The sequence below is a fragment of the Mustela nivalis genome, assembly GCF_964662115.1.
Source record: "Mustela nivalis genome assembly, chromosome: 1".
Classification (NCBI taxonomy): Eukaryota; Metazoa; Chordata; class Mammalia; order Carnivora; family Mustelidae; genus Mustela; species Mustela nivalis.
The window spans coordinates 161,652,013-161,673,100 of NC_139020.1; the positions used below are offsets into that span (position 1 = coordinate 161,652,013).

The following is a 21,088-nucleotide window of genomic DNA, read 5'->3' on the forward strand; positions in this document are numbered from 1 at the left end:
ACGTGTTGTAACTCAGTGGTCAAAGCGCCTGACCCCGGACTACGTTTTCCAGGAGGCCCTGCGGCGCGCATGAGCAGGAAAGCTGTGGTTCTCGGGGCTGTAACTTTTGCACGTCGTCTCTGATTCCAGGCTTCGCGCGGATTTTCGCAGCTTTTTGTCGGGCGAGAGGCCTCTGGGCTTTGCACTCAGGCGGTAACCCGTTCCGTAGCCGAGCACAGCGTGGGTGAGCCCCAGCCGGGTCCCACCATGGCCGCGAACGTGAGTGTCTCCTGGTCTGCTGGACCCCATCTTCCCCATCTCCCCGAAGGGGCCGCCTGGGTCCGTCTTGCCTGCCTGACCCTTGTCTGTGCGGCGGGTCCCTTCTCCCTCTACATGCCCTTGTTCCGGGTTTCCGGCCGCTAATACGTCCGTTCACCTCTCTTGGTCTGTCCGGACCTTCTTGTCGGGCCGCACGTTTGCGGGGAGGGAGACACAGTGTTGTTCCTGGCATTGGAATCTTCTTGTGCTAGGGCGCCTTCTCGCAGCCCTTCCTTTCATTCTCAGCTCCCACCCGGGCCCTTGGGCTTCTCCTTTACGGGCTGTGAGAACTGGACGCGACCTGCGAAGAAGCAGGTCCACGGGAAGGGTGGGGAAGCCGATACCGCTCAGGTGGAACTTATTCATCAACTGACAGACTGGGTTGTGCGGACGGGCAGGGAGTTCCCCGCCCTGGGGAAGCGTCTAAACCGAAGCTGTGATGCTGCAAAGGGGTGCGGGCGAGATTGAGAGCGGAGGAGTTAGGTTGACTGTGAGAGGGAGCATTTTCCTCTGCCCAGCCCCTTGTCTTCCTAGGTGTATTTGGTTAGAGACGTCATGACTGCAGGTGCTTCCTTTCAAAAGCCTGTGGGCCGTTTCTCCCTGCAGCCTATCCCTCTCAGGAACCTTTCGATTTAAGATTTAAGCCCAACATTCATTCAACAAACCGAGCAAGCACCTCCCACCGCGGTGCTGGGTGTGGGAGAGACTGGTGACTCACCACTCCGATACTGTGTGAAAGTGCTTCTGGAGCCAGCCCTGGTGCCCTGCCAGCCCCAGGACGCTCCCTCCCTCCTGCTTTGCTGGAATGTCCTAGCTGCTCTCCCCTGGCCTGTTACACCCTCCTTCCAGCCCCTCCTCTGTCCCCAAGATCCCTCTCTGCCCCCTATACCCCTGGAGAGGAGGTTTGTATCACTGACAGCCCTAGTATGCTCCGCCTCAATTGGAGTTGTCTAAGAGACCTAGAAACTTCCAGTGCTGCCCCTGGAAAATTTTCAGAGGTAGTCCGGGACCCAGGGTCTGCCAGGGGAGAAGACAGCCCAGAGACCAGCCTGCCCCCATACCATGTTCTACAGATGGAGAATTTCCCCCAGCAGGTGAAGGCATTTGCCCAGGGCCTCACAGCTGGCTTGGCCAGCTACTTCACAGAAAGATACTGAAGACAGCAGGCTCTGGGGGCAAATCCAGTTTCTTCCTGTCAGAAGTGGTGTGGCCCTAATCACTCTGGGTTTGTGTTTCTTCGTGGGGATCTGTTAGTGTGAAGTTTAAGGGAGTTAGTCTGTGCTTCCTACAGTGCCTGGTGCATAGAGGGAGCTTAATACATTAAAAAAAAAAAAAAAACTATATTCACAGTCTGACACAGATGGCCCCGGTGGGCACAGACCGTCTTGGGTATACTGGCACGTGCTCTTTGCCAAGGAATGTGTATGAATGTAGGTATCTTCTGCAGCCAAACCTTTGCTGAGTCACCCAGGAGCTGGGCGCACGCTTACTGGAGCCACCAGACCTGGTGAGGAAGAAATTTCTGAAGCTGGTGGGGTGGAGCAGGGAGGCGACAGGATTTCTTAATTGGTATAACGACAGAACTGCCCTGTGACAGAGGTACTGTGAACCATCACCATTTTGTATGGGAGTAAACTGGATCAGAGAGGTAGAGCAACTAACGCAGGGTTACACAGTTAGTAATTCTCAGGGTCTGTGTGTCAGTTTCTGTTCCATCACTCATTGCTCTTCGCTCCTGAGCCTAGAGTGCTCACTGAGGACCCATGTATATATTCAGCACATATCAAGGAGCCAACATCAAGATAAGGAGCTCAAAGATGACCTTGAAGGGGAAGAAGAGAGGCACTGGAAGATCTCCCTCAGGATAGGGAAATAGTCCTTTAGGGAGATATGGGTGGAGGAAATCACCGTCGTCCTCCATTCCAAGACCTCCATGTTTACTGGGATTTTGTTTTGGAATGTGGACAGAGTGTGCCCTGTCATAGCCCACCCTACCCCCACCGTAGACTGAAGTACACCTTCCTGAGCCTTTCTTTCTTCCCTCCAAACCCTTCCATGAGCTCCTCTCTTTGACATTGGCTCCCGGATGGATGCTGAGGGGAAGCCCAGAAGGAAATCATAGCCTGCTGGCTTCCAGTTTGGGGGCTGTGCTCTAATAGCGGAACGGACTCCTTTTCCTGACGCTCTCTGCAGCTGGCTTCCAGTGTTCAGCTCTCCTTATGGCCCAGTGTTCATTTCCTCCTTATGAGGAATGTGGCTTGGAGTAAAGTGGTCGGAGAATGACCTCTGGTCTGTCCAGATATGAAACCTAACTCTCCCTCTTAGAGGCTGAGTGATCTGGGCTGATGACGTAACTGATGAGCCTTGTTTTCCTCATCCATGAAATGGGATAGCAATAGCTTTCCTGTGCCTGACCTGTGACAGACTGGCATGTTGCCACTGTCATCATTATGTTTGATGGTCACCTACCTGCCTGCAGTGAACTGCTCTACTAATGTTTCCCAATGGTATGGAAATTTAAGACCATTTCTGAATCTAATGGACATCGGGACTCTGGCAGGCCTGGGCTGGGGGCATTGGGGGACAGTCAGAGAATATGGCATCAGCCTTATTCAGGCAGAGATTAACCCGAATCTTTCCTCTGGGCCCCTGTGCCAGGGGCTTGGCTCACTCTGAGTGCGCATCTCAGAACCACTTTACACCTTTGTGACTTTTGTCAGTGTACCCCCAGCCATGGATGGCACTGGTCTTGCTGTCCATTGCAGAGAAAGGTGATAACATTCCCACCCTTTGCACCCGTACATTATGGCCTATGTCCTAGGCACTGAGCTGTCTGATAATTAAGACCTTTGGTTCTTACCAGAATACTGTATACTGGATTTTTATACCCATTTTACTGACAAGGAAATGAAGGGCATAAAGGGGTTAATTGCTCACCCCAGGTCCCGTAGCCTGAATTGAAACCCACTCCTGTGACTCTGGAATTCTGCCATTGACAATGATAGTCCGCAATGGCCACACTTCAAACCATACTTCTGTTATTGCCTGGATGAAACTTGACCCACCGACCATACTAGGGATGTACTCCAGGGTCTGCCTCTGAGATCTGTATTCAACACCATCTGCTCAGGCCCTGGAACTTGCTGGGATCCCCCAGCTGGCAGGGGTCCCTCATTTGGCACTGGACCTGCTCCTCACTGAACACTCAGCACAGCTTAGTACTATTTGTGCCTGCAGCTCAGTGGCCCTGCAGCCTCCCCTCACCCCTGCAAGACCCAGCACAGCCCTTGGGAAGCAGAAGTGTTCAAGTGCTGTTCAAGTTTGTTGAATCAAATTAATTGTGTATGTCTGATAACCTCTTCGTAAAACAGTTTGGCAGTTTCTTAAAAACACACATCATCCCTGTGATCCAGCAATTTCCCTCCTCCATGGGTACTCGTTACCCAATACCCAAGGGAAATGAAAGCACATGTCTTCATAAAGACTTTACAGGAATGTTCATGAAGCATTGTTTATAATAGCTAAAAACTGGAAACAATCAAAATACCCATCCACTGGTGGCCAAGTCAGCAAATGCTGTATGCTCCTAGACAGAGTACTACTGGGCCATGTAAAGGAATGAGCTACCACCGCAGTGTAGATGACCCGTCTCAGAATCTGGACAGAAAAGAGGTTGTGCTGTATGATGGCCCCATTTATATTGGCTTCTGTAAGAGGCAAGAGTCATCTGTAATGATACAAACTCAAGGACATGTTACCACTAGGAGGTGGGAAGAGAAGAGTATTGGCAGGAAAGAGGCACAAGGTAACTTCTGGGATGATAGAAGTGTCCCGTATCTTGATCTGGGTGTCCGCCAAATGGGATAAGCATTTGTCAAAACTCATCAAACTTTATGCTTAATATCTGTGCATTTTTACTGTATATAACTGAAACTAGTATACACAAATAGCAAAATTCAATTTACTTTTTAAAAAACTGATTTTCATTTTGATTTCTTAAAATATTTTTTCCTCAGTATTCCAGTACGACTAACAGGAGAGAACATGTCAAAATGACAACCAACCCCCAGCCAGGCTTCTTGGAACGGCTCAGCGAGACCTCGGGTGGGATGTTTGTGGGGCTCATGACCTTCCTACTCTCCTTCTACTTAATTTTCACCAATGAGGTAAATGTCTGGCTTCCCTCTGTACAGAGTGAGGGTCCCTGCAGTATCAGAGAGCAAAGGCTATGAATCCAGAGGCTGGATGTGCTAATAGAGCCTACCTAGATTTTACAACAAGTAGGGTGGAGGGGGAGGGTGATGGTGCTGAATTAATCAGAATTCTTTCTCTTGTGACCTGTCTTATAACTGCCCTAAGTAGGAAGACAAATGGATTGGTTCACATGCCTGAAATCCTGGGGTGGCAACAGGTTCAGGCATGGCTGGATCCAGGTGTTCATGTTGGGTCACTAGGAGTCTCCATTTTTCCATCTGCTGCCTCTTAACTTAGCAGCCCCATCTCTTCCAAAATCAACTTAGCAACAGTTGCAGAGAAATGGGTTAGTGTCCCGGCTTGTCTCAGTCCTCTCTCTGAACTAATCCCTGTGGACAGTGGACCCATGTTCTGATTGGCTAGGCCTGGGTCACATGTTTTGGGCAGCAGTACAGATGGGCCCATAGAAGCTATAAGGACTCAGGAGTGGAGGGAAAAAGGCAGAGTAAGATGAGGGGGGGGCACACAGACAAAAGCACCAGCTGTTCCCAGCATGGGGTGGTGCTGAGAATTAGGGGAGTTGGGGTATGCAGCAAGAAGAGGGCTGCCTGGGAAAGCAGGAGTCTTTGGCTCCAGTTCCAACTGTGCCACTCACCAGGCCTCAGTTTTCCAACTGTAAAATGGGGAGATGAGTCTCCATGCTTCCCAAGGTCCCAGACTGCTGGGATATACTGCCATGAGCCCAACTGTTGAACCACACCTAAGTTGAAAGGTGGCCTCACTCCCTTTTGCTCACAGGGCCGTGCACTGAAGACAGCAACTTCCCTGGCTGAGGGGCTCTCACTTGTGGTGTCCCCTGACAGCATCCACACCGTGGCCCCAGAGAACGAGGGAAGGCTGGTACACATCATTGGGGCCCTGCGGACATCCAAGGTACATTTGAGAAAGGTTGCTGACCCCACCAGATGCTCAGGGCACATGGCTGGATGTTGTCTGGGTGAGGATTTTGAGCACGTGGGCTCTGGAGATGGGCACACATGTGTGACTCCACTGCTGCATCACTCAGCAGCTGTGTGGACCAATCACTTGAGTCTCAGCATCTTTATCTGTAAAATGCAGAGTATACCTGCTCTGAGCAGTCAGTGGGATTAGGTCACTCACCTCTTGGCACGGTGCTTGGCCCATGGCCAGAGCCTTACAACAAGGTGCTTTAGCGGTTAGGCTCAGCGTGTGTGGCTGGCACAGGGCTGAAAGGGACTCCAGTTGTCTGATCTCTTGTGTTTGAACCCTAGTACACTGTTTTTGGCACCATGCCATCGGACCTTGCCAACCAAGCCGGGACCATGAGGCTCCCGGTCCCCGGGCAGTGGGTATGAAGGACTTAGGATGGGCAGCCTCACCCGACTCTCCCGCCCAAGATAGCCATGGTAGTCTCCGCTGTGTTCCTGTCCTTTGTGCCGGTCTCTTGTCCAGTCCCTCTTTCTCTGGCATCCTGGGCTCATGGGAGCCTTGGCCTCTGTTCTGTGTTTTGACTTGTGTGATTCTTTTCGAAGCTCTTGTCTGATCCCAACTATGGGGTCCGCCTCCCAGCTGTGAAGCTACGCCGGCATGTGGAAATGTACCAGTGGGTGGAAACCGAGGAGTCCAGGTGAGTGGCCAGGGACTGAATCCTCAGGCAGGAATACTAGAGTGACAGGTGTTGGGATACAACACAGGTGGCTTTTGATCTTGATGCTTCTAATGAGAGTGGCTCCAAGAAGGAGGGAAGACGAATTAGCCCCCTTGTGTACTACCCCATCGGGGGATGCCCAGGCTCAAGACATGTCTGGATCCAGGCTGCAGACAGTGCTTTCCTATGTGTGGGCTCTGTGTCCTCTCCCAGATCAGAGCAGAGATGGCCCCGAACTAAGTCCTGTCCTAGTACGAGTCTGAGGGCAGGCATCCTTAGGCAGCCAGGGGCCCCTTGGAGCTGAGCAGCATGGGCTGTGAGTGAGGGGTGAAGAGGTGGCTAGGGGAGCCGAGGCAGCTGGAGAAGGGGGGCCTCCGTGGGGCTATCCAGCACAGAGGGTGCAGCCAGGTCTCTGAGCTCAAGGCAGGGCTGCCACCCTTGGTGTGGGCCTAGTGGAAGCACATTTCAACTCAGGATGAGAAAGCTCTTTTCTTCAGCATGGGCCTTCAAGGGGTGGAGAAGACTGCATGGTGGGGAGTCAGCACCCTCTTACCAGGCTGCTCCAGACAAGGCCTGCTCTCATTTAGGGATTTTGACCTGGTGGCCCAAGTTGCTTCCAGCCAGAGATGCTTAGAGATGGGAATGCTTCTGGGGTGAGAGGCTAACTCTGGGGCTGCCTGTGCTTTCCCCACAGGGAGTACACTGAAGATGGGCAGGTGAAGACAGAGACAAGGTACTCCTACAGTGAGTACCGCCACCCCCCTATCTCCGCATACATGGGGTCTCTGCCCTTAGCGGAGACTGACGGCAGTGGGAAAGGCGTGGAACCAGGCATCGGAAACCCTGGGTGCCGGTCCTCAGGGTCCTCCTGTTCCATTCAGTGAGGCTCTAGGAGCCACCGTTCCAGCACTGAAGTGACCACAGGTGTAGATAAAAGGACAGAGCCAGTGGGCCTCAGACATGTGGCCACTCTTACCATGTTTCTGAGTTGTTCCCTCTCCCTGTGACAGACACCGAATGGAGGTCAGAAATCGTCAACAGCAGAAACTTCGACCGGGAGATTGGCCACAAGAATCCCAGGTGAGAGCTGGGTGCCCAGGCCTGAGCACAGTCTTGGCTGCTCCTCAAGGGTCCCCAGCCTCAGCTTCCTCATCTGAGTGATGGGATTGAGTTCCTTCTGCCTTGTGAACTGATGAAAGTCGGGGACTTGGTTCTGAGGCCAACTCCCAGGCTGGGCAGGACCCAACTTCCTGAACCCACACAGGCTCCCCTCACACTAGTCAAGAACGAAGGGCCTGGACCGAGTGCCTGAAGGAACTTGCATGTCCAGAGCCAGGGTGGGAATAGCCATGTGGGTGGGAAGATAATTAAGAAGGGTGTTCAGGAGGCAATGGAATTTGATGTGGGCCTTTGTAGGATTTTGGCAGAGAGCGGCTAGGTCAGAGAAATGGAGGTGGTGAGCTGGTCTTAGCGCTGGAGCATGGCTTGGGCAGGGCTGTGCCAGGATGGGTTGGGAGCTCCCTGGGGCTGGGAAGGGTCAGGGAGGCTGTGAAGTCCACAGAAGTTCCATCTGACAATAGGTGGCTGGGGAGGGGGAGGCCGGTAGGGGCCTAGGCAAGGAAGTACGAAGCACTGGGTTATAGGAGACAGGAGGAGGGTGCTTTACTCGGGCGAGGAGGACAGGAGCATCCTGGGGGTAGGTGTGGTGAAGACAAAGTGCCTAGGCTGGTCTGGACTTGCAGGAGCCCCCTGGGTGGGAACCCTGCTGGGCATAACCCAAAGAAACCCGCAGAGCTCCCAGCCGGCACCGTACTCTGCCAGTAGCGCCTTCTCTCTCCCACAGCGCGATGGCGGTGGAGTCATTCACGGCCACAGCCCCTTTCGTCCAGATTGGCAGATTCTTCCTCTCAGCAGGTGAGTCTCTAGCCCCTTCAGATGAGCCAGCAGCACCCAGAGGCCCTGTGCTTCTACTTGGCTTCCTCCCAGGAGCGGTGCGGGTACAGGTGCGGGATGAGCCTGCCGGAGGGAAGGCGGGGCCCAGGAGTAGGGGGACTTGTACAGAAGAGCCCCACCCCAGCCGGCTCCTCTGAGACACGGTCTCTTCTAGAGAATAACTACCAGGCCTTGCTGGTGCCTGATCTGATCAGACAAAGCTGAGAGTCAGTGGTAGAGACAAGACCACCCCCCAAGGGGTGAGCAGTTCATTGCAGGAAGCCACCCCCAAGTGACTCCAAAGAGAGGTTCTTCAGGGACAAGGCAGCACCTGGCATGGGAGAGAAAACATGCAGGCACCAAGTAGCCAGGGCAGGGGAGGAAGGGTGGAGCCCCAGCGCTCCGCCAGGAAGCTCCAGGGCCTAGCTTGTCTGCCATCTGCCTTGTCGCTTGACTGGTGGCTGCTGTGCCAGGCAGCCCCAGCCTCAAGGGTACTGCACGCAGCAGGGGAGCCAGGCACGGACAGGTAACAGCATCCGAGGCAGAAGGGGTGCAGGGCTCAGGCTGTTCCCGGAGCTGCAGTGGCTCCTGCTGGCCATGAGGGCAGACAGGAAGGCTTCCTGGAGAAGGCAGAGACTGAAGGGGACCCCCGCAGTACAGAAGGAGGGGTTGGAGAAGGGTGCTCCCAATGGGAAGGAGGTCAGGTCAAGGGGTGTGCCAACTGGGGGAGGTTGTTTGCACACCACTGTTGTGACCACTGCACACTCCCAGGCCTCATTGACAAAGTAGACAACTTCAAACCGCTGAGCCTGTCCAAGCTGGAGGACCCGCATGTGGATATCATTCGCCGGGGAGACTACTTCTACCACAGTGAAAACCCCAAGTATCCGGAGGTACGTAGGGGCTTGGGCTGCTCACACAGCAGAGATTAGGGCCCTGGGATTACCGCCCCTTGGACAACACACAGGGGACACATTCCTGCTTGGGACACGGTTTCGATTCAGTTGAACTGCTTGGCCAAATGAGATTGGAAAGGAGAAGCCTCGAGGTGCTGGGAGCACCTGGGCAACAGTGTGCAGGCGGGAAGAGCGTGTGAGCTTTGGGATTCGATGGGGCCACGGACACAGGCCCAGGCTGGCTGCTCCTGGCATACCCCAGCCCACTTTTCTTCCACCCCCAGGTTGGAGACCTGCGCGTGTCCTTCTCCTATGCGGGGCTGAGTGGCGACGACCCTGACCTGGGCCCAGCTCATGTGGTAACCAGCTTCCCCAGGGCCGAGCCAGGCAGGGCCTCCTCAGCTCCCACTGTGCACAGTGCTCTGAGTGGGGGGACCCCTCCTCTAGGCCACGCGTGCATGCACTCCCCTCCGTACCTGGGCGGCCCTGCCTCTGAGCGGCTTCAGAGCCTGTGTGCTGGACAGCCATCTGCGGGCGTCCGTGGGCCGCAGGTTACGGGGCTGCTCCCAGGCAGCTTTGCAGAGACTGCCTAGTGATGCTGGTGAGAGTTCTGCCAATTGCATGCAGCTTTTCTTCCCCCTGGCTCCTAGTTTTTGCCCTATAACTACTTGGTCTCAGGTGCCTGACCCTGTCACCTGAAGTCCCAGCCCTTCCCCTGCGAGGGGTCCTCCCTGGAGCCTGAAACAAAGCAGCTCAGCCCAGCTGCCCCAGGGGGCACACAGCGCGAGGGGTGCTGGGCAGGGCCAGCTGATCCCCTCGGCTCTGACACTAAGGTCTCTGACCAGGTCACTGTGATCGCCCGGCAGCGGGGTGACCAGCTACTTCCCTACTCCACCAAGTCTGGGGATACCTTGCTTCTCCTGCACCATGGGGACTTCTCGGCAGAGGTGAGTCCATTTGTGTGAGGGAAGGGAAGGCAGCTCCCTCCCTCCCCATCCCCGCCCAGAGTTGTTCAGTCCGTGCCTACACGGAGAGCATGGTCTGTGCAAACGGAAGGAGTAAGTCTCCGTGTATGTGCAGCACGAAGGGGAGAAGAGGGGGCACAGCACACCCCTCCTACTCCTCAGGCTTCTAGTCTCCTGTGGGGGCAACTCGCCAGAAGAAGCAATGAGGGAGGATACCCTTGTACTGAGTGTTGTGAATGTGGGGGCAGAGGAGGTCAGCAGAGGGGTCAGCAGAGGCCTTGCTGAGTGACAGTTTGGCTGCATCACGAGTGAAGAAGGTGGACTCAGAGCCAGCAGCATGCGGGGGTCAGGCGGTCACCAAGGCAGGAACGGGGGAGCACAAGGGTTCCCCTGGCAGGTGCTGCCCAGAGGAGGCAGGGCTACCCAGTGGGCAGGGGCCTCCATAGGGGTGTGGGACTTCTTTCAGAGCTTCAGGAAAGTGGGGGGATTTAGGGCCACAGAGTCCTGGACGGGAGTGAGGGCCGTACCCCATCCCCATCTGTAAACTGGGGAGGGTCATGCGTCACTGGAGTCCTGTCCTTGGCTGATCATGGGTAGTTCTGTTGCAGGCCCTAAAACTTAGCCTCTCTTCTCTAGGCAGAAACCCTTTTCTTTAATGGAAAAAATTGTTTTGCGTTGTTGGTGAACACTGTGTGTCACTGATGGGAAGTTCTGTGCTTGCCTGGAGTAGGACTGCAGGATTCCAATCCATAAGAGAAAGGGCTAGTGGCTGGGGGAATAAGGCGTAGCTGTGGCCTTCCAACCCTGTTATTAGGCCCTCAACTGCCAGTCTTTCTCACTTTAGCCCCCAGCTCCAGGTGGTGATGGGCCTGGCCTTTTCCTTTATCCAGGACCAGGGTGTGGCAGTCGGTTACCAGCCTTGGGGCACAGCTGCCACCTCCCACTTGGGCGGGGATGAGTCACCCTTTCCATCAGCCGCTCTCAGGGACTTTCTAAAATTAGGAGGCCCTGCTGAGGCCACCTCTCTCTCCAGCAGCTCTGTGCACTTCAGCCCCCTGCAAGTGGAGGCCTGGGTCTCCACACTGTCCCCCCAGAGAGGAGTGGCCTCCAAACTTCCCAGGCGGGAAGTCTTGGACCACACTGACCACCCTGGGCCTCTGGCACAGGGTCTGGGGTCTCTGCCAAGCCAGGAGAGAAGGTCCTAAGCCATAGAGGTGGTGAGGGCCCTGAGGAGGAACCCAGCCCCTGTGAGTCAGGATGCCCAGATTCCAGTCCCAGAGGCAGGAAGGTTGCGCATGGACAAGTATGGACCCCGGACATGGCCCAAGTCAAGCCCCGCTCTGCCTTCCGTGGGCTACAGGACCTTGGGCCCATTGTTTATCTTCTTGGAGAATAAGAATTATGATCCCTACTTTATTTAGTTGTTGTAAAGATTATGCATCCATTTATTCTGAGGCTCCATTTCCTAATCTGTAAACTGGAGATGAGCATGTCTACCTTGTGAAGTTAGTTTCAGGGTTAAGTAAAGCAATGCTGGAAAGCACTGAGGACAGTGACTGATAGATGGCAGACACTAAGTGTTCGCTGCTGTTGCTGTTATTGTCCTAGATAACGACGGGGGCCTCTCCAAAGAAACACATTCAGGCCAACACTGGAAGAAGTGTGGGAGCTGACTGGGCAGGACTGTGGGCAAACCAGCTCTAGGTGGAGCCAGCACACGTGCAAAGGCCCAGGGGCAGGAGGTGGACATTTGACCGGGTCCCAGACAGGCGGCAGGGCCTTGGCTGGGGGCCATGGGGGAGGAGGTGACGGAAGCAGGGAGACCAGTGGGAGGAGGGTCTTGGAGTGGTCCTGGTGAGAAAGTGTAATTGTGGTGAGAGATTTGGGGAAACGGGGACACAGCTTGATAGGATTTAGGTGGTCCCTGGATTTCGGTGGTCCCTGTGGGGAGGCACAAGCTGTGAAACACCCCAGTCGTGGCCTGTGCAGGCAGGAGGTGGCTGTAGCACTCACTGAGGGGGATGCGACAGAAAGGACCAGGTGTCAGGGAGGCTACAGGGTTGGTGTCGGACAGCATGTGGGCAGCGAAGGCCCAGCCCAGGGCTGTAGCTGGAAGCTGGGGGGAGAGGGGTCACTGGCGGGGAGGACATGGGACTGACGCTGCCGCTGAGGTGCAGAGAACAGCCTGAGGGAGGGGGCAGCTGCAGGTGCCGGAGAAGCAGGGGCGACGTGGAAGGTGAGGCATGCCAGAGTCACAGGAAGAGCATCTGAGGTGAAGCACCACGCACACTGCTATCAGAGGAAGGGCCGGGCAAGGCATGCCAGCCAAGGCGATGGGCTAAAGACTCTTACTTCACCTATGGGGCAGACGCTTAGGCCTGGGCAGGCAAGGTGCCCTTACATCCTGTCTGCTCGGAAATGGCCAGCGGCTCCTAGGTGGGCATGGAATGCACCCCTTGGCACCTGCCCTGCCAACCGGCGAGACGGCGGCCCCTGGGAGACCGGAGACGTGACACCTCTCCCCGGCTTTGTCCTGCAGGAGGTGTTTCGTAGAGAACAGAAGAGCAACTCCATGAAGACGTGGGGCTTGCGGGCTGCTGGCTGGATGGCCATGTTTATGGGCCTCACCCTCATGACCCGGATCCTCTACACCTTGGGTAGGTGTGCAGACAGGTCGGGGGGATCTAGTTCACCCTCGTGTGGGCCCGTGTGCCGCCTCTGTGCTGCTCACGCGCCCGTGGCCCTTTCTAGCCCGCAGTGCTCTTCAGGGCCAAGAGCGGGCAACTGGTCCATGTCTGTGTCCTGCTCCACAGCACTGGGCTGAATGGGCTGAGGAAGACAGATACGAAGGATAAAGGCTTTCAGGGGTGGGGTGGGGAGTTCCAGCTCCTAGGAGGCTGGTCTAGGCCTGGGGATCTGAGAGCCTTCTGTCCCCAGCCCACCTGCTCCTTCTTTTAGCCCTTTACTCCACAAGTAAAGAAGCACAGCGAGCAGGCTAGCCAGCCCCTGGAATCGGTTATGTCAGAGTTCTGGGACACTGGGGCCGTGCTCTTTCTGTCTCAGCTTCAGTTACCTCACCTTGTAGGCAGAGTTTTGTGGATGTTTGGCTAATAGGAAACACACACCCCCCCCAACCATGGTGGTTCCCTCCCCACCCCAAGACCTGGGCCCAGTTTGGGGCAACCAACAAGTTGGAGCACAAGGTAGAGTACTGGGTGACACACTTGGCCAGAGTTGGCACCAGTGAGCTTAGCAGTTGCCAGGTGACCCGGCCTGGTGTAGGACTGAGGCCCTGGGTGACTGAGTAAGTGCTGGCCCCACACTGTTGATCTGGGAGGATGGCATCTCAGGGGACTCGCAGGCAAGCCTTTACCCCAGTGTGTCTATACCCAGTCTGTTGACTGTGTCCAGCCTGTGCTGGGCCGCACAGAAACCTCTCCCCTCTTTACCCTTTCTGGCTGAGAAGAAGTCTGGCCACAGTACCTCCCAGGCTAGGAGGAAAAAGGACACTTCCTCCCCTCCAAGGCATTTTCGGAGTCGGTCAGAAGTGCAGGTGGAGTGACTAGGGAAGTTACAAGGCAGAAGCCCTCATTCACTGTTCTCTTCAGGCAGTGAGTACTTACTGAGTGCCTGCTGTTTAGGACACTACTCTAAGCTCCAGAGAGAAATGCAATGAGCAGAACAAAGTCCCTGTCCTCTCAAGGCTCAGAACCACGGCTAAGAGCTCAGGCTCTGGCCTCAGACAGTCTTGGGTTTAAAACCTGGGTCTGGCACTTTCTAGCTGCAGGACATTGGGCAAGTTGAACTCCCTGGGCCTGTGACCGTGTGGGTAAAAGGAGGGTAAGAATAATACCAGCCTCCCCAGGCGGTTTGAAGAGATGGTCCACACGGTGCCCTACATATGGTCAATGCACAAAAACATGAACTCTGCTTATTAGGAGGGCTATGGTGGGGTATTGGTGGGAACAGACCAAGAGGAGCCAAGAAGTGGCCTGCAGGGTCCTATAGTCATGGCAGGGCAGCAGGCCTTGCTCTGCAAACCCAGTGGCAACAGACTGCGGGGGCCTTCTAGAACTGAGGGGGAATTCCCCCCACAGACTGACATCAGCTAGGGAATGCCAACCTGGAGGGATAGACAGGCCAAGGACAGAGTAAGTCCAGATGGATTAGCTGGGTCCTAGACTTCACCATACTGGGCCAGTGTGGCAAATGCAACACGCCACCCTTGCGACCAGATGTCTTCTCTTAGCTTCTGACTGAGAGTGACATCCAGTCTTAAAGGCTACAAGGCACTTCCACCTGCCTGCTCCTGGAGTGGTGCGTGGTACCCGGGGCACACACCTTCTCTGGATCCACCAGCTCTCATGGGAGGCTGTTCGCCTTCCACCCCAAACCCCTGCCTGTCCAGACTGGACATCGTCGGCCCATCCTTGTCTACAGACAGGAGCGACCTGCTCACCTCATGTGATGCAGAGCCTGGTGGCCTCAGAAGCCTCACCACCTTTCTCTTCCCCACAGTGGACTGGTTTCCCGTCTTCCGAGACCTGGTGAACATTGGCCTGAAAGCCTTTGCCTTCTGCGTGGCCACGTCGCTGACCCTGCTAACCATAGCTGCCGGCTGGCTCTTTTACCGGCCCCTGTGGGCCCTCTTCATCGGCTCCCTGGCCCTGGTGCCCATCATCATTGCTCGGACGCGGGTACCAGCCAAGAAGCTGGAGTGAATCAGGCCCTGGTGCCCAGCCCCACCCGTATGAGCCTCAGGATCCTGCTCCTCTCCCTCTCCCCCTGCCCCTCTTGACCCCAAGTCAATTTTGGATTCTGCGCCTGCTCTGCTTCTTGAGGAGCCACACTTGGCTCTGTGCACAGGTGTCAGGTACTGGTTTATGTGTTCCCCCCGTTTTGCTTGCCAGTGGGCAGCTCTGGTGAGCAGAAGGCAGTCCCCATCTGGCAGGGTCACAGGTGTCCTCCTTGCTTCCTTCCCCTCTCTTGGGACTGTGTGGCCGGTTCACGTGCTTCACTTAGCTGAAATCTGCAGACAGGGAGGTGGTAACACTGCACAGACTGCTGCCTGATAACTTACCGCACCCCTCTCCTTGGAGACAAGTGCCAGGGCTCTGTCACAGTTGGTGTCCACTGTGAGCCCACAGGGCCAGCGTTCTCGCTGTCCCTGAGCAGGGCCGAGTGCCAGGACAGACTGAGCACACTCCCCTTCCCACCGTGCACAGGCGCCCCCCATCCAGCCTGGGCACAGAACCCACCTTGGTACTCAAAAAAGAGGACTTCCCCTGAGGTCATGGTAAGGAAAATGAGACATTTGGTGGGCTTGATGTGTATTTTGTGGTTTAGCCAGAAACTTCGTATGTAGGATTTCCAGAGGTCCCGAAATCCTACCCGAAAAGGGAATTGTTTCAAATCAGATTCAAACAAACAAAGCCCTGCTTAAATGATGAACCATTCAGACTGTTACAGAAAAACTCCTTATAATCTGTCCATTGAAGTTCATTCAGGCACAGCAATGTATGAAACGGGGGTGTGACTTCCTGGTTTAAGAAAGTTTGCTCTGTCAGTACTTGGGGCCAGTGGAAGGCTCGAAGATGCTTTTGAAGCTAGCGCTTGCCAAGGGCTTCCATTCTGGGAGGAAATGGGAATTTGTACAAGGCGGGGAAAGGCCTTTCCTTTCATCCTTCTGGCATCAGAAACAACCGATTTCCTTGAAGATGAATTTTGAGTTTTTAGCTAACCATTAAAGGAAGAGGTGGGAAGCTTTCCTAAGTGGTCTCCCTCAGCGTGACCCCCATCAACTTGAATCAGGAACTGGAGGCCTGAGGCTTGTGCAGCTCTCAGGCCTCATTCCTTTCGCTGTGGGGCAGAGGGGTGAGACTTTCCCTTAAGCCACTGGGCACCTGCCGCTGAGTGACTCCTAGAACGTCCATAGCTTCACTGCTATGTACAATCTACGTGTACTTCACCCTCTTCCCTCTCACCCCCCGCTGAAAGATCGAGAATGTTGTCACCTTGATGGTTTAAAAGATCTTTTGTGTACCCTTTATCTTTTTATGACTTGGACTTGGACTTACTCTCCCTGGCTGGGAATGGCTGCTTTCAGAAATTGGTTGGTGGTTGAATAAGTGATCGGAACTCGCAAAACTAGCACCCTGACAATCTCGTTAGCCTGCAAGGCCTGTGGTGGCTTGAGATTCTTCATGCCGACAGCTGGTCCCAGAGATGACATCTCTCGATCTAAGAACTGATACAGTATTCACTGCTGCAGTTGTCACTGAATCTCTAAACTCTTAAAGGATGCTTCTGGAAAACAGTACATCTAGGTGGTAGCTATCTGTGGGATTTGGTTTGTGTAACTTGTTCTGGTACAGATTTTAAATTACTACAAATTTCAGTCATGTTTTTAAAGAGCAAAAGAATGTTAAATATTTGAAGTCTTTGGGAAATCATGAAATTTGTATTATCTTCGTATTTTTTGATAAGAATTCAAAATAAATTTTAAAATAGCTTTTATAGGACCTTGCCGTTACTCTTTTTTTGAAATTTCTCTTAAACAATTCAGCCACAGAACTAAGAACCAAATGAATTTTTAGAATTCAGTTCTAAGTAGCTTTTAGTAGTTAAAATAGGTTTCTATTTTTCTTAAAAAGGCAGCTTGATACTTTTAGCACTTTGAAGCCTTACTTACCAAAGCCCACTTTGTTTTTGGATTGATTTAAAGTACTCAAACCTCCCCCAACTTCAGAATGCGTCAGAAAAGGTGGCTGGAGCCACAGTGTGACACCATGTGATAGGACCCCTCCACCCCGGGGCTTTAGGTCAACACAGACCCGAGTTCCAGCCCCAAGCCTGGCTGTGTGACAGTGGCGCGTCTGCGATCCCTGCCTCTCAGCTTCCTCATCTAGAAAATGGCGGTGAGGCTGTTCTCCCTCCAGCACCATGGTGAGGCCTCAGTGAACTCAAGCCCATGACATGCCTGCCTTGTGGCACAGCACCTTTTCCCTTTTTGCCTCCTGTTCAGAAGCAGAGCTGTTGACTGTCTGCCCTGGAGCTGACAATTTGTGTACTCTTTGCGACAAGCTCTAAAGCAGGTGATTTCCCAAAACCACCTCTTCTTTGTCAGACCTGAGGTTCGGTTCCATAATGCCTCTAAGGAGCAGACATGGGCCGGAGTGAGTAACCGGTTGCTTGCTTCTAGGGTCCGGAAGTGCAAGGCTCTGCAGTTTCCATGGCAACCCCGGTTTGTTGTTCCACACCAGCCCTCCAGCCAAGCTCTCACTGCTGATGAGTCACACCCCAAGTGTTTTGTTTGTTTCCCTTGGATAGAACTGGCTCCGGATTTTTAAGGGCTCCTGTCAAAGGTTAAGTAACATCTCTCCTCACTTGAACGTAGGAAGAAAAATTTCCATGTGTGGAATGATGAGTTCACCATCTACCTGAGAACAAAACCTGGTCTTTAGTCTCATATGTGGACAAATCACTCTGTCATGCGGGTGTTCTTAGCCGACCATAAATCTGAAAGAAAAATGCAGAGCTGAGTCTTTTTAGGTAAATGTTTTATTTTTTTTTCTCAAAATGTTACAAAAGTTATTTCTCCTGAATATCTACAATGCATAGAGCTTTTATAAATTTATCCACAGTGGATAAAATCTGGTTGACACTAACCCACTTTCACTAACATTTCTTTAACTCTCAGTGTGTTTCCTTTCCTGATTTCAGCTCTTGGTTTGAGTCTTCTGCCACCCTGAAACGTTACTTCCAAAAGTGGGTCCCGCTACCATCAAAACTGGAGATGCCCATACTTCCCAACTGCTCTCCCTAACCCATGAAGAGGCATCATTAGGCAGTGTTAGTACATCTGGCTGAGAGAAAAAGGCATGGCCCTGACAGAAAGGCTCCACCAGCTGCAGGAGAGGCAAAAGCATGAGGGTCTGACAGATGAAGAACTCACCTGGAAGGAACTGTGCATTTCTAAATCAGCCAGTGGTTTCTATAAGAAAATGGACTCCTGTTTCCAAAGGCGGCTAAGCGACATCAAGGTGGTGGGAGAGTCTCCTGGGAAGTGTCCCAGAGCTCAAAGTATAAAGTGCAGAGATGGACAGCTCCGAAAGCCCTACCCCACATCTATCCGACAAGGCCCCGGGCAAGACCAGACCCACAGCACCCCCTCAGCTTAACCCCTCTGTCCCCTGGCCCTCATCCATAGCACACGCCTCTTCTCTGCCTTCTCAGAGGAGATACCACAGCCACCAGGGCCGGTACATCCCCCCAAGGCAGGTGTGGGGTTCAACAGGTGGCCACTCCCATCACAGCCTCTCAAAAGGGAACAGGTGGGAGGCCGCAGCCGCCTTCTCCTTTTTGGTCTTAGGGCACTTTGGCTTCTGTTGTTCTTCAGCCTCTCGGTTCTGGGGCCAGGAGGCAGCCAGGATCCTTGATGCTTCTGCTTGAGAGCTGGTCCCCTCCTCTTCATCAGAAGACAGTCCACCTCCAGCAGGTCCTTGGAGAGCTCTCTCCTCTCTCTGGATGGGGAGGGACAATGGTGGGCCTCAAGTCAGCCATCAGATGGCAGGGAGCACCGCCAGAGGGCAGTCAAGCCCCCAGCAGCAGCCACCCCGACGCCCCCCCTCCTCCAGCCAGTGGCTTTGGGAGGGCAGGGAGGGCCACCACACCGGGCTGGGGGAGAGCCTGCCTCACACTGGGGACTCCACCGAGCAGGGACTGGAGAACTTGCTCTGGGCTCAGTGCTGGGAAACAAAAATGTTTATGCAGGGGACCACGCTCAGGGAGCGTACAACTAAATGTAGATCACAGGACTGGTGCTTTGCACCTCTTTACCTCACTCCTGCACAAAAGCGCACTATCATCAACTGCACAGGACCAGCTTTCTGTGCCAAATGTTCCAAGGAGGCACTCCCTGACCAGGACCCACTGGGGAGCTGGGCATGGAGGGTTTGGATGCAGGTAGAGCATGTGGGTGGACGAAATCAACATAGAGCCTGGTGAGACGTCACCCAGGGGATTTGAGGGAAGAGCGTGTCAAGAATATTTTGCCAGTTTTAAAAGCAAACTGGCAGCATGTGGAGTTGCAGACAGGGAGAAAATGGGTGTGGTTATAGCTGTGCCAAGAGCACATTTCTGACCCAATACTGATCTCACCACATAACCATGTGGAGGGGCCTCTGCCCCTCTGGGAGACCCTCTGAGGGCGACACATCCACCTCGCACAGGCTGGCCCAGCCCAGGGAAGGTACCATGAAACACGACTTAAGTGAGCAACCCCGGCCCTGGAGGATAGTCACAGGCACAGGAAGTGCAGCCAGGCTACAGAGGGCACGTCAAACACAGACACACAGGGTGCCTGTCCCTCCCTGGATGGGCTCAGCATGAGCTCAGACCCCAGCAGGCACCTGCTTGTGGCAGATGGGAGCAGGAAAGGGGGTTGTTGGGCTGAGGGCTGAAAGGACAGCTGAGGTACACACCAGGGACCCGGTTCCCAACAAGGAAAGTTAAGGACACAGGTGCCTCAGAGATACAGGACTCTGGTGACAAAACAAGGCATCTCTGGGCAGAATCCAGGCCCAGGGTTCTGAGTCCCCCTCTTCCACTTGAGCTTGTCTCTTTCCAAAAAAAGCCACACTGACCTCGTCCCCATAGCGAAGCTTCAGCCTCTCCCTGATGAGCAGTCCCCTGACCAACAGCTTCCAGTTCCCGAGGGCCCGTTTCTCTCTTTTCTGCAGGCAAAACAAAGAACACAAAATGTTAAGTACTATCACTTTCAGGAAAAGTGTCTAGATGGAACCTATGAACATCTGAAGATCTAAAGATCCAAAATCAGATTCTTCGGTTAAGAGTTTCTCAACCATGCCATGTCTGTTTTAAAGGAGCATGATTTTATAAAGTGATGCATGTAAAAGGCACCAAAACAGAAGCCTCTTTTTAACTGTTAGCAACTTGAACATCTTTAAGGTGGAGGCTTGGATCACAGGCAATGCCTTTCAGTAGAGGCAGTGGTGGATGGCAGGTGCGGCAGCCACCAGAGCCGGGATCCAGGTACACAGTGGACAGGGATGCTGGATGGTGAGGTAAGGACAGGACCCTGTTTATCCACGGCTGGCTCCCTAGGGTGCCCTCTGGCATCTGAGAGCTGGAAAGAGCTTCGGGGCCCACGGTCCCTCCTGTTACCCACAGTGCAAGTGAGGCACCTGCCCCCACGTGGGGGCTCGTGTTCCCTGCCCCACTGCTTTCACCTCAGGCCCCCACCCAGCCCACCCTGGCCACATGGCTCACCTCCTTCTCCCGCTTCTCAATGAGCGCCTGCTCCTTCTCCCAGGCAGCTAGGAGCACATCTTTGTATTCCTCGCAGACAATGTACCCGTCGGTTCTGTAAGGATGCAACAAGGATGGCCCTACTTGAGGCTGCCGCCTCCAGCCTCGCCTCCCTCTGGCCTCGCCTCCCCCTTGCAGAGGCCAACCAGCTGCTCCCCAAAGAATTTCCAGCATCAGGTATCTGCAGTCCCAGCCCTAGCTGCCGACAGCACCCGTGCAGGCAGGCCTGTGGACTCCGGCCCTGCATCTTCCCTACACCCAGCCCCACCCGCTGGGATGACAGAGGTCACCTAACCAAGAAACGTGCTGACCTCGCCTGGTCCCTTGTCCCCAACCCCCAGGAGATGGTTTTCATCTAGCATCACGAGCATGTGGTGTCATTGGTTTTGCTGCCTCTGGATGGAGGCAGTCAGCCCGAGTAAAAGTGTGAAAGGAAAAGGTAAAGAGTTAAGGCTGACTTGGCAAATCCAGAGTAAAACCCAGAAAATGGCCTCAACCCCCACATCGACTTCCTGCCCCTCCTCTAGGACAGCCCAGCCCTCCTGCCGGTGCTGCAGAAGGACCCTCACGCACATGGGATGGGAGTAGCCTTTATGGAAATCGAAGCCGGTGATGGCCTGGACACAGTCAATGTCCAGCTTGCGGGCCACGCGGTGCAGGTTGGGCAGGTTGAGCTGGACACAGCCAATGGGCATCATGCTGGGCAGGAAGAGGTACACGTTCCCAAACTCATTCCGGGGGACCTGCAGAGAGAGGGTAGCAGAGCCGGTCTAGCCAGCAGCAGTGTGCAGCAGGCCGGTCCTGAC

The 21,088-nt window shown here is 54.3% G+C and overlaps 2 protein-coding genes across 6 annotated transcripts in view; one reads left to right on the forward strand and one right to left on the reverse strand.

Moving 5' to 3' along the window:
* Positions 1-19: 19 nt before the first annotated feature.
* TMEM43 (transmembrane protein 43) lies at positions 20-16,469 on the forward strand. Its single transcript, XM_082747977.1, has 12 exons — positions 20-258; positions 4,314-4,463; positions 5,290-5,424; positions 6,045-6,139; positions 6,855-6,904; positions 7,171-7,240; positions 8,004-8,074; positions 8,864-8,985; positions 9,273-9,347; positions 9,834-9,935; positions 12,493-12,610; positions 14,472-16,469. The coding sequence occupies exons 1-12, from the start codon at positions 247-249 to the stop codon at positions 14,672-14,674; spliced, it is 1,203 nt and encodes a 400-aa protein (XP_082604103.1). The 5' UTR covers positions 20-246; the 3' UTR covers positions 14,675-16,469.
* Positions 16,470-17,497: 1,028 nt separating this feature from the next.
* XPC (XPC complex subunit, DNA damage recognition and repair factor) overlaps positions 17,498-21,088 on the reverse strand; it is a 51,449-nt gene continuing 47,858 nt past the window's right edge. For all 5 annotated transcript variants that reach the window (XM_082747915.1, XM_082747913.1, XM_082747914.1 and 2 more), the window contains 4 exons: positions 20,856-21,025; positions 20,244-20,337; positions 19,598-19,687; positions 17,498-18,475 (listed from right to left, as the gene is read on the reverse strand). In XM_082747915.1, the coding sequence (XP_082604041.1) occupies positions 18,263-18,475; positions 19,598-19,687; positions 20,244-20,337; positions 20,856-21,025 (567 nt within the window). In that variant the 3' untranslated portion in view covers positions 17,498-18,262. The remainder of the gene's footprint in view (positions 18,476-19,597; positions 19,688-20,243; positions 20,338-20,855; positions 21,026-21,088) is intronic.

What these genes read in the sequence shown, in the direction of transcription:
- TMEM43 (XM_082747977.1), top strand. An exon ending in AGAGACAAGGTACTCCTACA is followed by an intron (nt 6,905 to 7,170) that starts GTGAGTACCGCC and finishes TCCCTGTGACAG; the next exon opens with ACACCGAATGGAGGTCAGAA. An exon ending in ATGGGGACTTCTCGGCAGAG is followed by an intron (nt 9,936 to 12,492) that starts GTGAGTCCATTT and finishes TTTGTCCTGCAG; the next exon opens with GAGGTGTTTCGTAGAGAACA.